Here is a 13,748-nt window from a genome sequence, read left to right as displayed (position 1 = left end):
ACCCCTCTGAAATGTGTGGCTAATACCTTTTTTGTCTGATTTCCCTTCCAGAGGTACAGAATGTGTTGTGTTTTCAATAGTTTCACAATTCACTCATTCACCATGCTTACTGTCATTGTGCTTAAGTGTTGTCACGAGTCATTAACCACTCAGTGCTCAAGTCTATTAAATGAAGGCTTGTTCATGGTAGAAATACAGGCAGGCAAGCATATTTTCTGGACAGCTAAAAGGTTTAGAGGATCTATGAAGTGAGAGCATCTCAATAAGGAAAAATTTCTGCCATGTGCTAACTGCTCTTCAAGAAGTGTAGGAGTAGCAGTTGGTCAGTGAAGGCCACAATTGTCCTTATTCTTTTAGTCACCTTTTGTTAGTTTTTCTCCTCCTCTTCCAAGCAGTTTTCAGATATAAGTCTTTGCAACTTGCTGTGTTGTCTGAGTAGTCTTCAAACTGTTGTAATAGAAAGATTAAACCTTTATGCCTTAAGATATACAAATGGACATACTTACATGTCCCACAGTGAAGCTGTTATACTGTCAGTAAGATCAAAGCTGGCACTTTGCTAAAAAAGTTCTTCATCTGCTCCACCTATATATTTCCTTCCAAATGATAGGTACTACTAAGAAAGAATGTATAGCAAATATATTGCCAGAGCTAGTCAAATACTACCCAAAAAACCCCCCACCATTTCCAGTGCCCAAACAGGTATAAAATGAATTGATTTTTTTGTTTTAATGTACTTTTATGCAATTGTATGCAAAAGATGCTTTGGTTTTAACAGAAATAGCTTCTTTAGGTTTTACAGTTAGAATTATTCCATAATAATGTAGTACAAGTAGTCATGGTTGATATCATAATAGCCTCAAATTACTACTTTTAATTCCTGCCTTTTAATAATCTGAAAATAACTATTTTAGATCAATTTACAATAAAACTTCTAAGTAACTATTTTGAGATACTTCAGATATTTTGGCATATGATAATTAACTGGTTACTATCTAACCACTGAAACAGTAAGCGCTTTTTTTAGCCACTGAAATAAAAGTAACTTAACCACTATGAATTTTTCAGGCTTTGAAAAAAAAAAAAAAAAAAAAAAAAAAAGACAATGATATAAAATTAAAAGGAACAGGCACAAAAGAAGAGATGAACAGATTTCTTTTTCAAATGAGTTTTGTATGTGCCTATAAACTGTGTTAATTTTTCTTGCATCTGGGAATAAGCAGTAGTAATTAGTTCTTTTAAATGTGCTGAATAGCATTCATCATATGGGAACTGTTTTATCTGCCTTATAAACTACATATCCAATAATGTCTTTATTGAATAAAATTCTTGAAGTTCAAAACCTCAATTCTAACTAATCCTGAATCAAGGTAAAGAAGTACTTTTACAGTAGATAAAATTTAGCTTTTGATACTGGAAAACTCTTTACAAACTGGAATTCACAGGAACTTCTGACAGCTTGAACTGAGCAAAGAGGCTTCCTTATCGTCTGAACTTGTGCATTTTAATTTTTTTTTTCTTTTTTTCCTCACAGATCTGTGTTCTGTATGAGCTGCAATATACAATCTGGTGTAGCATAAAATCTCATTTGTGACTGCATGCACACATATTAGGATTGTGATTTAGAGAATTAGCTTGCTCTGATTTTTGTGGTTGAAGGTAGGATTCTCACTGCAGTAGGGTGAAGTACTCTGTAAAAGGCAAGTAGTTTGGTAATCTAAAGAGATATTTCCAACTGTGTGTTCAGAAGTATTTAGTATGGATATGGAATTTTCCAGTTGATGGCTTCTACTCTTCTGTTAAATGTTACCTACCATAGAAAATAGACAGATGAGGATCTGGAAGCTAATTTTATTCCTTTCTGTGTTTAAGTAGAAGCACTTGATAATTATTTTGTCTTATAAAATTCAAGAGCTTTCTTAAGACAATAGCTCTTTCCTCTTTAATTATGCTCTTCTGGTTGTCTAGGAAAATGTATTTATCTTGTACTGAGCTCAGAAGCGACAATAAGGTACTTGAGGCACTGTGCAAGTATGCTTCCTCACTGAATCCAGCCTCTTCTGCCTTGTCTGCATGAGTAAGTAGAACTGCAGTGAAATTCTTCCATGTGGGACCCAGAAGTTCCTGTAATGAAAAACAAATCTTAAATAGTTATCTTTTCTTGTTCCTTTTCCTCACTCCCACCTCATATACTTATGCATTAACAGACCAGTTGTATGTTCTTTTTCTGGCAGTAATCCGATTCATGCTATCTGAGTTGCTGAAATTTCTGGGGTTTTTCACCTTCCCAAGACACTGACATCTATTTTCAGTGGAAATATGTGGTCGTGCAGTACTAGCAGTTCTCTGTTCTCTTATTACAGATGTTAATAGAATTTCTCCAGTTAAAAAATGGCTGTGTAAATAAGGAAAAAGGGTTGTTTAGCTATGTCATGCATTAGTTTACATCAGTAATTTCCACATATCTGTATTTCTACACTTTTTACAGCTCTTTGAAATGCTTTTTTAAAAAATCAGCAAATAATCTTGTGTTGAAAAAATAAGTGATGAAATTTTGTGTAACAGCAACTGCAATTCCAGCTGTATACCATAAAACTGAACTATTCTCAGCATTTCCAGAAAAACACAAATCAAATGCATCAACCTAAGTGATGGGCCAGAGAGTTGGTCTTTAACTGCTGTGGTTCATCTGATGGAGGGGAGGGGAGAAAACAAGCTCCTGTTGTCAATGAGTACAGAAAATTTTAATATGAATAAGAGATTGGGCTTTCATTTACAGATATAAATGAAATTGCAACTTCAGTGCAATCATGTTAACTCCTGTGTATGAAAAGAAGCCTACTTTGTTAATAAAGTCAGTTTTGGAGAGAAGAGGATAGTGCATTTGTTTGCAGAGGACTCAAAGTCAGTGCTAATGTTAGTTCTGAAATCAGTATCTGCCACTCTCACAATTTATTAGGCTATGTTACTGAAATAAAAAAATCCAGAGATATTTAAATGCCAGTAGTCTTTTACTGATATGCCATCTTCATTGATGCACCATCCCAAATTTGCGGATGATCATTGTGAAAACTCCTGATTGCTAAAGGTAGTCTTCACGCTAATCTCTTCTTGGAATAACATACTGAAATATAACCATTACTGTTCACCAGCACCCAGGCAGCTGTCCTGCCCTATTTATTTGTGACGGATGAAATCACAGCATCTAGTCTTTTTTTAAGGCGAAAATAACTAAAAAGCCAACAATTGTATAAGCTGAGAGCCAACTGTAATCGTGAAACAAAAGTGTTACTTTATCTTTTTTTTTTTTTTTTAAACATGCTTTATTTCTGTTCCAGTAGGGGCTTTAAAGGTCCATTTGACGAGAAAAGGCATGGTGGCATCTAATGCTTTTAATGCCCACTTGGACTTGATCCAGAACAGTCTCAAGCTAGAAGCATGATGATTTTTCATTGGCTTAGAATAAAAATATTTTGAATAAATAATGCTTTCTTTTAAATACCTTGAAATATAGAGAGATGAACTGCATAAGGAAAAAGTCTTGATGGACAAGGAAGTCCCTTCCAGTCCGAAAAAATTTTTAGATAGTTCATTAGTGTAAGAAAAATGCAAAGTGTGATGTGCAGACTTTAGCAATAACAGAAACCCTTTGTTTCTTCGTAAATCGTACAAACCTGGTTCATCTGATCAAATAAATAAACTAAGATATCTGTTTGCTGGCCTTTATTTTTTCATTTGTATTTTTTTCAAGCCATTGAAAAAAGCAAGCCATTCCTTTTCAGTGTATCTTCCCACATATCTTGCCTACTTGAAGAAAAATATATTCCGCCAGGATCTTCAAAATATTTGCTTCAATGATAGAAATTTTCCTTAGCCAGAGTAAATTTATGGTAACTTTCTAGTCATCTTCTCTTGGACAGATAACATCAGTAGTGACAGTGCAGGACAAGCATCCTTGTCCCAGGTCAGTCATTTTCTGTGTGGTTTTGGACCTGTTGCTCTCTGCTTCGATCTTATACAGAGCACAGGAGAGTGAGGTAACCTGACTTTTGCTTCCTTTAAATAGCATCCCTCTTCAACAAGCTAGATCTGAAATGATAAAGCATTAACTATAATTTCTGAGAGAAAAGCTTACTTTGATAAGTAAATTTGGTTCCTAAATTCCTTTGTGCTGAGCTCATGTACAAAAGAGAGCAATTCTGCCTGTCTCTTCTCAGGTTTAATATGGTAAGTATAGCTGTAGTGTATGGTGTTGGAGTTGAATGGCATGTTTCAACTGCTGGACTGGGAAGTGTTACAGTTTTCAGCTGCACTTCTGTTTCACTTTTGCAGTCAACTCTTGCATTGCTTTTGACACCTGAAGACAAAAGAGGTGCCATCAGGGCAGAAACTTCTGTTTATTTATTTGTTACCTGGATAAACTGAATTATGTGATCCTTTTCATCTGGACACAGAGGCAAGTCAGCCCTCAGGACCAAGAGAGCTAGATGCAGGCCTTCCTCCCCAAAGTGGTGAGCCAGGGCAGATCTCACTGTGTCTCTCACCTGCTCTTTGCTCAGAGCACTGTGAGGGTAGCTTGGAGTGTCAAGTACTCGAACACGGAGAGCTAGCTCACAGCCATTTCTTCGTATAATCCCCAAAATGCGGCTGCTGCGTCCAAGACTGCAGCATGTAGTTACAGAGCTTGGGGAGAGATGACTCTCAAAGTCTGCGCTGCCCAGCAGGCTGTTCCCAACAGCACTTTTGCCAGTCTGAGTTCTTCCAAGGACAACAAGGTTGATGGTCATCTCATTGCTTTCTGTCATTGTCTATGTTTTATCCACAAACTTGTCACTAAGTGAAGAAAAAATACCATGAGCTGTTTTAGATACCTTAAAAAACAGCAAAATTTGCTAGATATCTTTTGAGTGTTCTGTCCTGCCTGAAATGTTTTAAGGAGTGTGTGGTGTAGGTAGACATTCAGTACAGCACATATGCCTCTGATCCCAGGGCAGATCTTTGCTGTCCTTCCCAGTCTGCTCCTAAGAAATAAGAAGTCCCCATGGAAGGTGTCACAGGTAGAAGAGCAACCTAACAGGGTGCACTCCTACACTGGCAGAAACTGAAGAGCTGGGAAATAATCAGATGTAAGAAGAGTTTCAGCAACAAGTAGAGTAGATAAAGCTAAGGAGAGACAACAGAAAAGGGAGGGGAGGGAATGGAGGAGTTGGGAAACAACCATGGGAAACAGCATTGGTATGCAGGGAGAGTAGGTTATGAAAAGGAGGAAAACTATTGGAGGAAGAAGAGAATGGTGCCAAATGCACACTGCAGTTATTAAGTGACCAGATTTCAGGAAGTAAATCTTGGTTTTAAGAAAAAAAATGGATAGTCGGAGAAGTAGCTTGTAAGGAGCACTTTTTCACAGCAGAGAACATTTTAGAATGCATCTTACATCAGCTACCACTAAAGTTCAAACAGTAATCTGAAAGAGCGTTCTGACACTTATAAGAAGTATGTCTTAATGAAAAAAGGAACAACTAAAATAGGCAGTGGTGCAGGTTCTAACCCCATGTGAAACTGACTTCAGATATGCGTACTGTATAAACTTATAGACTTGTGGCACAGTTAGTGGGCAAGAGAGGCATAGACTGGTGGATGGAGAGGGGAGATGGGTATCATTTCCAGTTACTATAATTGTTCATAAATAAACCCTCTCATTCTCTTTGTATTTTTCTGTAATCCAGTACCTGAAGGGGTTTTGGTGCTCGTAAATTGTCTAACAGGAATGTGGCTGATTAAATAAATTCAGAGGTGTTTCAGGTGAAAAACAATATTGCTATATAAGTAGTTGATTTTAAGTTATCAGTGACACCTGAAATTCAGAAGCTTTTTTTTTGGTTTGGGTTGGTTTTTTTTTTTTTCAGATACTATGTTTAGGTACTCATAGAGAGCTCATGGATAATTTTAGAATGGGATTTCCTGTGATTAATTTATTTGGATTCTTGCATGTGCACTTCAAGCTTTCTCCCTCATATTAAATCCATGCTCAAATCAATCTTTTGAAACAATTTCAGTATGAAGCCAAACATGTGAGAGCTATTAACATACTAATTTTGTTACTGGCTACATTGAATACTGTACATGATGATCTTCCTTACTGAATTCACAGTGAGGTTTTTGTGGATTTTTCAATAATCAATTTCCCGTTTTTTTTTTAAGAATACTTTTTAAAAAATATACCTTGTGAAGTGGTTGTTATCAGTTATTCACCAGTCTAGATGTGCATTGTATTTTCCTGTAGCATAATAATATATGTTGTGTTCCTTTTTATAAATCTTGATCAAGGATTTATTCTTTTTTTTTCCTGTAAGCTGTATATGCTCAAACGCTTAGATTAATTTCATATTATGTCACTTACCTTATTTTTCCTTTAATTCCTCTTTCATTCAGACTTCATTTATGAACCACGTGTGCAGCGTAAAACCAGGTTCATATGTGAACTTTGAAACTTGACAGTGGCAATGTACCATGCTGAGACTGTTACGTACACATTAAGCTGGTTAATCTGTTACTGATAGATCTTCATTCATATGGACATATTTGGTCAGTAATTCACACCGCTGAATTTTTGCAATTTGGCTGCGGTTACAGTTTTTGCAATCGCTTTAGTGATTGTATGAACTTGGTGGTTTTGAAAGTTACTTGAGTTCTGCCAGCAGTTAAATGTGAGAGTTATAATGGAGGCCCCGAAATTACTTTGTGTTGCATGTTCTTGAATGTGTGTCCATATATGCATGTGAAGAGCATACACACTTTATTGTATTATTGCGGTGAATTAATAATTGCAATATTTTCAAAGCACAATGTAAACCATATACAGATGTAAAGCTGTTTGCATAAAAATGGTGGATTAAAATAATCAAAAAATGGATTAAAATACAGGAATTATTTGTGAATCAGGAAGAAAACTGAAGGCTTGTACCACTGCCAGTCATGTGCATTAGCTGTTGACTTGATAGCTTGATACATTTCTCTTGCAAGCACAGTTCTTTAACATGCTGTAGTAGCATTAAAACCAGGAATAAAAAGATTGTCCAGGAAGGAGCTATCACTTGCTTTTTAGAGTTTTCCGCAAGTGGAAAAGTAACTCCTGTGCCTTTAATGGAAAATAAATACAAATATGTGCTTTTATGACCAGGTTCTAGTAAGAAAACAAAAGAGTGGAGTGAGCCCTTCTTGTCTGTTCACAAGGAAAGGTTTAGGTAAGCCGCCTCTGACTGCAAATCCCAGGTGGGTGGAGGCATGTTTACACCAAGTGTATTAAGACATGTGCCATTACATGAGAACAAAAGACTCTTATGTAGGCTCTGTGGTAGGAGGAAAGGAGGAAAGGACTTTACAAAGCCCAGTCCTGCTGTGGACATTGTCATCCAAAATGTAGCTCTGTGGGGGAGCCTGCAAGTCTTGGTTTAGTGCGGCAGCAGGGCTGTTCGCGTCTGCCACAGCAGTGAAGTGAGACTTCAGTTCCTCTAGAAGCTCCTGTTTCCTGCTGTGCTGCCAGAAGCACAGCCAATGCTTGGCAGAAGGTAGGAGCTAATGGTGCCTTCACAGCATCATGTAAATTCACATCACTCATCATGCATGAGCTCATAATTTGTGCTATTTGGCTGTAGATAGCTGTGTAATAATTTTGGTGCTGTAGGTTTTTAAGAGGACATAGACAAGTTAGTTGCTTTCAGAGAGCTCCCTGCTCTTGAGCCTGCCTATTCTGGTAAGAGGTGAGATATGAGGCATTACATTTTTTCCTGTATTGTATGTGTAGCAGAGGCCACTACTGGTAGTTTCCACTGTGAAAAGCCTTGTGCCTTAATGCTGTGCGCAGCTTTTGTGTCTCAAGGCGTATTTATGTTTAAAGTGTATAGCAAGGTTCCTTTTTTTGCTAAGTAGATACAAACTCCAAGAAGGCTGGGTGGTGGGTGACTCACTTGCAAAGCAAAAGGGTAGGTCGCTCTCATAAAACTGTGGATAATTGTGAAGATAAAATCCAGATGCTTCCTTTAATTTGACTAGAAGTCTTGACTTTAGTTGAATTGTCACAGTCTAGCTCTGTACTTTTCATCAGACTGTTCCTATGCACAGTAATGCCTCTTATGACATCTGAGGTAATGTATGTCCTAGCAGTGACATCCAACTGAGCCAGTAGCCTGCTGAGATAATTTAAGATGTGCATGGACAAGGATGTAGACTACCAAGAAAGGTAGAATCCCAGAAGCAGAGGGGTGTTGTATGCAAAATACAGCTTGCCCAGCTGGATGCAGAACGAGGCTTATAGGCTGGCAAAATGGCTGTAAAATAAATAGTGGTGTATAAATAAGACACTGCTTAAATGATAACTAAAACTTGGTTAAGCAAACTTCCCCACAAAAAAAGGCATTTCTTTCCATTATTATTATGAATGCAGTGCAGTCCAAGTTGGGACACATCTGGAAGGTCTTACAACAGCACAGGCAGAGGATTTTAAGAAGTTGTCTTCCTGGGAGGATATGACAGAAAAAAAAACCTGATTTATATACTTGCTTAAGGCTTCTCAAAGTACGTGGAAAGAGTCCTCCCCAAGGTGGCAGTATCAGCCTGCTCCACAGGTACTGTGAAACTGCTGGGGTCTCCTTGCTCTAGAGTCCTATGCTGAAATACCAGGTCAGAAACAAGCTAAAGCAGAAAATACATCAAGACTTGTGACATTTTTCTGTATCTGAATTAAGAAACGTAAAAAGCATGTCTCTTCTTTGTCACAAAAACTATCTTTTACTTTATATATAAAATGCAGACAGCATAGCACCTTAATGAATTTGAACAGCCATAATTGAAAGGTAGCAGTTAAGAAACTGTGTTATTTACTATCCCTTACATCATTGTTTTTCTAATAAAGACCTTTGTTTTCACTAGCTTTTAAGTTGAGTCGGTGACATTTGTTGTGGGTCTTTGGCTATGAGATCTTAAAATCTACTATCAGAGTTTTAATTTGCAAAGAACAAGTACAGAGTACTACGAAATTGCCCTGGATGCTTTTTAGCACTGCTCACTGTCAGTGGTTTTTTGTTTGTTTGTTTGGTTTTTTACTTTGTTTTTATATAACTTTACTTTTTAAAACTGAGCCTTTTACAGATTGGCAGGCAGGAGGGTTTTCTGTAACTGATAAAGGGAGCCTTGTACTGCTCACATAGAAATACTAAGCAAGTCTAGTGAGGAATTGTCAAGAATCTAAGGAATTAAGGCCCCTAATCTAATTGAAAATAAGTGGCATTTGGGTATCCAGCTTCTTTAGTTGCCTTTGAAAAACCAAGGCTAAAATAGTTTGCAAGTAACCGTTGGATTTGTATGTAGCTACAGTTAAGTAGAGTTGCAATGCATCTTAGTCACATTACAGTGTCAGCTGCTGTTCTTTTGTAGTCCCTGTGATCACCCACTTGGTTTGCACGCACCCCAGACAAGCTCTCCATGATGCTTGTTAGGGTATACCAAGCAGGCTAGATCTTGTAAACTGGAATAGCACAGCTTCTCTTCAGGCACATGGCATCCCTTACCATGTGTCATCTTTTAGTTCCCACGCCTTCCCAAGCCTTACAGCTTCTTTCCTGATGTGGGCTCTCATTTTAGCCCAAGATGATGCCATAATAAGTAATTTAAGATGTGCTTTGATGAGTTGCTCTTACTTAGAGAGAAGCAAGTGAGGCCATTTTATGGATTGCCACACATGGAGGCGAGTTCTTAGCCTTCCCAAACAACATGAGAAATCTGGGAAGGTATGCAGTCCATGTAGTCAGTGCAGCTTCAGTTCTGTTAGATGTAGATGTGTAATTTCTAAGAAAAACCAGGCATGTCACTAATGAGAGAGAGAGGGGACAGATTTAGTGGCGCTGTACTCCTTTTGGACTGCATTCACAACAAAAACTTCTGTGCTGATCCTAAAGGAACACATGCATAAAATACACTAATGTTTCCTTAAAAGAGATTACTACTTTTTCCCAATTTTTATTATTTTGGAACAAAAGTAAGCAATTGTCAGCAATCTACAAGATCATGTTTCTCTTTGCAGTATAGGTGGCTGTGTAGGCTATGTGCTACTACATTGGCATTGCGAAGGGGAAAAGAGGGGGAGCATAAATGCAGAGTAACGCTGCAGTTGCACCAGGTTTTGGACAACATCTGTATAATTGTGTAACCAGCTCCTCTCATTCACACTGCATTTCTTACACTGGGTTATGAGTTCTGGGCAAGTACTGCTGGCAGAAAGGCAGATCAAGGAGCTGCCTTGTGTTTAAAAGAGAATTGAGTAGAACTGTTAACACAGTGAGAACCTCAGCCAGACTTTCTTTTTTTCTTTCTTCCTCTCTGTTCTCCCACTGAATCATTAAGATCCAAAAGATATCCTTTCCTTCATCCTCTGCAAATAATAGCTTCAAATTAGAAACCAGCATGCTGATCTGGTAAGTCTCTGCTGTGGAAGTATTGTGTCCCTTCAGCTGGCAGGAATGATGCTCTTTCAATCACTCTGCTTCTCAGTGCACTGAGAACAGAGCAGTGTAACAAGCCACAGGAGCACAGTCTCTTCTTGATTTCTCTTAGTATGGTTTGATGTGACATGGCTTTTCAAAATGTTGGGGGATGCATTGCAAAATAGGGTATGTCACACTGTCAGAGGCTGCCAGTTTCTTAATTCTTTCACTAATCCCCACCTTCTCCAGTTTAACTTATGATTTTCCCCATGGCACCATATCAATTTTTTTTTATATGCAAGGAATGTTTTTAATATACCATATTGTGTTATGCTGTCTCTTGAGCAGCTTAGAGATTATTTAAACTGTCTTGCTTTCACCTGCATTGCGAAGATATGTTTTCTCTAGTATAAAGGTTGGACGCAGTGCACAGGTATGGCCATAGGACTGTGCCGCAAGGCTGACATGTTTGTGTCTGTTCACTGCTTCATGTGAGATATGCAAAATATCTGAAGAAATAAAGGTGATGTTGTAAGTAAGACTATACATACATAAATAATATTTTAAAAAAAAAATATCCCAAAATCATAAAATGTTGATTTTGAAGGCATGTATTTGGGAAAGAAACAATAATTAGAAAGTATGAAAATACACTCTTAAGGAAAAATACTTTTTCCTTACACATACTTAGCTGAATGAACTCTGTGACTGGTGTCATACATCTTCTGTTGTGACAGCATGAGTCAGGGTACCACACTCATTCACCTTCTTGTGATTAGCCTCAAAATTCATCCATGTGTGTAAAAACATTTTGCCCTTGGGGCAAAAATGCTGTGAATTGAAAATATATCTGGAAGCTCAGGAAATCCAAATCTGGCTGCTCTTTCTGTAACACTCATTCCCTTATTCTGAGAAGCTGCACAATTTCTCAGTTTCCTCACCTAAATATTACGGAGATCATTCACCTCTTTTGAAGATGTGTAGTGGGATTGATTTAGCTGAAGGGGACATATTTCTGTAGCGCAATAACAGCATTTGAGTTTTGGGTTTTGGGGTTTTTTTAAGTATTCTTAGCATACTGTAAAATGCTCCATAGGGACTCAAATGACTTAAGACATACTTTCCAAAAATATTCCCATGATGCCTGGAAAGGGTATCACCATTGTAACACTAATAACCACACAAGTTACACTGATACACAGAAATAATTCAGGTCTTCAAGTGAAATTTTGTTTTGAATTGGAAAAAATAAGCTTACATAGGGAGTGTATGTTTTTACATTAGCTTCCCTATAGCCAAAGAGTGCTTGCCCGTTGTCATTGGCTAAAATTTTACAAAAACTTTTTTTAGATTCAGCACAAAATCATTGACTGGCCATGAAGAACAAACAAGAGTACTATTTTTTTCAGTCTACACCCACAACTCTTTCTTTAGAAACAGTATTTGTCTTAAATGAGAGAATGGATTTGTCTAAAAAAAAGATGGAAACTGTAATGCGGGAACAAAAACTGTCAACTGTCAGCATTTCCGTAACCTCACAAGACCCAATTTTCATCTCTTAATTTATAATCTTGGTGTAAAGAGAAAACATGTTGTTTTTCTTGTTTCAGATTTGAATAACTGGATGATTATATATAAATTGTCTGCATTTGTGCAGAAGATGCGATGTTTCTAACATCTGTCAGAGAGCTGCGTCTTAAATTCTTTCCCGCGATCATCTTTTGGGTGTTATTTTCTGGTAACTTGAGGACTTTAAACTGTTTTAGAGAATTCTTATTCTAACAAAAGGATATATCCATCCCAATTCAAGAAAATACTCTCTCTTTAGCATATATGCAGTTAGGATTCAGTGGCTAAATTATCAGTTTCCTTAGAAAAGACAAACTAGTGACAAATATTCAATGGTTATCTGAATTTTGATGTTTCCATGCAATGTATATTGAATAGGTTGCTACAGAGAGACAAATGTCAGGGGAAATCTTCCTTTTAATTATGAGAAATTTGTGCATGGTGATTTGGTACATCTTTAATACCATTACTTAAGCTGTTTGGATATAAAATAGATTGTGGTAGGATGTGAGAGAGTTCACTTGAGGCTGGCGGAGCGTGATAAAGACTTCATTCTGTAAGAGCTCTAAGCACAGTGTTTTTGACATATTTTCTCTATCTTTCAAACACATAACTTCACTGTAGCAATAAATAAAACAGACACTTTCTCAAAATGGTAAGTAGTAGCTTCTTAAAGCTGCAATTTTTAACCTACCTTTAGCACCAGAGTTCCACAGGGAGTACATGGACCTGACAGGCTTTGCAAATAGATGTGTCGAGAAAGGCAGACCTCTACCAGAGCATGCTGAGAAAGCATGAGAAATCATAATATGGAAGGAATTTACAAAAAAAAAAAAAAAAGTGTCTGCTGTAGTAGATGCAAGATTCAGTGGCTGTGAAATATGCACTATATCGCACTGGCTAGTGCTGCATTGTTCAATATTTATCCACAAAACTTGGCGTGCTATTTCAGTCCCCATGATAATCACTATTATGGAAGACTGAGCTTGTGGACACTGGCAGCTGAAAAGAGGAGTTATGCAGATGACTTCACACTGTTTAGAATTTCTGCATTTGGGGAATATTACGGAATTGCTAACAAATTAGTCTTTTTTAATTGTAGTGACATGTATGCATTTCCTGCCCCAACATGTCCATGCTTATTCATAGCACACCAAAAGAATCACAGATTATTTTTTTTTGCCTTTGAATACAAACAGCATGAAGAAAGATATTTTTCTAGGCATCAAAGAAAATGAAGTCAAAATGACCAATTCAAACACAGAAAACTGAACAGAAAACTAAATATTGGCCTGGTTTATACTATTTAATGATAACAAAACCAGCTATTAAAGAAAACAAAGAGCGGCAAAAGAAAGGGAAGAGGGGATTTGCCTACAGTTTGTATTAAATCATGGACAAAAAGTTGGTAGAAAAAATTCTAATTTGGACTATAATGCAGTGAAAAATAGCCTTTTTGGATCTTAGCACAAAGATGATGTGTTAATTCAGGCTGTAATCTGAATAAAACATATTGGGTACTCAAGTCTGCCCTTGCATGAGTGATTTTTATTTACATTGTTTCACCTTTCATGTTTCTTGGATCTGAAGGTACCTAACCTCACTGAAGCACAAATTTAGACATTGGAGTCCCTTAACTGCAGCTATGTCAACAGTGAAACACAGCAAACCAACCGTTTATAGAGTGAGAATTTAGATATA

General features: G+C 37.2%; 1 protein-coding gene and 1 long non-coding RNA gene across 2 annotated transcripts; one reads left to right on the top strand and one right to left on the bottom strand.

Annotated features, from left to right (window-relative positions):
- Positions 1–110: 110 nt before the first annotated feature.
- GIMD1 (GIMAP family P-loop NTPase domain containing 1) lies at positions 111–6,880 on the bottom strand. Its single transcript, XM_026847980.1, has 2 exons — positions 4,413–6,880; positions 111–2,124 (listed from the first exon to the last, which is right to left on the bottom strand). Exons 1-2 carry the CDS (start codon positions 4,803–4,805, stop codon positions 1,852–1,854), a joined length of 666 nt encoding a protein of 221 aa, XP_026703781.1. The 5' UTR covers positions 4,806–6,880; the 3' UTR covers positions 111–1,851.
- On the top strand, positions 2,027–9,397 carry LOC113479722. The gene is made up of 3 exons (XR_003398326.1): positions 2,027–2,858; positions 6,519–6,521; positions 9,383–9,397. It is a non-coding gene; the product is annotated as an uncharacterized LOC113479722 (long non-coding RNA).
- Positions 9,398–13,748: the final 4,351 nt, after the last annotated feature.

This window comes from Athene cunicularia (assembly GCF_003259725.1).
Source record: "Athene cunicularia isolate RWA chromosome 4 unlocalized genomic scaffold, athCun1 chr4_part2, whole genome shotgun sequence".
Taxonomy (NCBI): Eukaryota; Metazoa; Chordata; class Aves; order Strigiformes; family Strigidae; genus Athene; species Athene cunicularia.
This window is presented reverse-complemented; position numbering and strand designations above follow the sequence as displayed.

Excerpts from the sequence above, each read along its gene's own strand:
- GIMD1 (XM_026847980.1), bottom strand. The coding sequence starts at position 4,805 with ATGACAGAAAGCAATGAGATGACCATCAACCTTGTTGTCCTTGGAAGA. Across the intron at positions 2,125-4,412 it reads ACATAATTCAGTTTATCCAG|GAACTTCTGGGTCCCACATG; the intron begins GTAACAAATAAA and ends TTTTCATTACAG.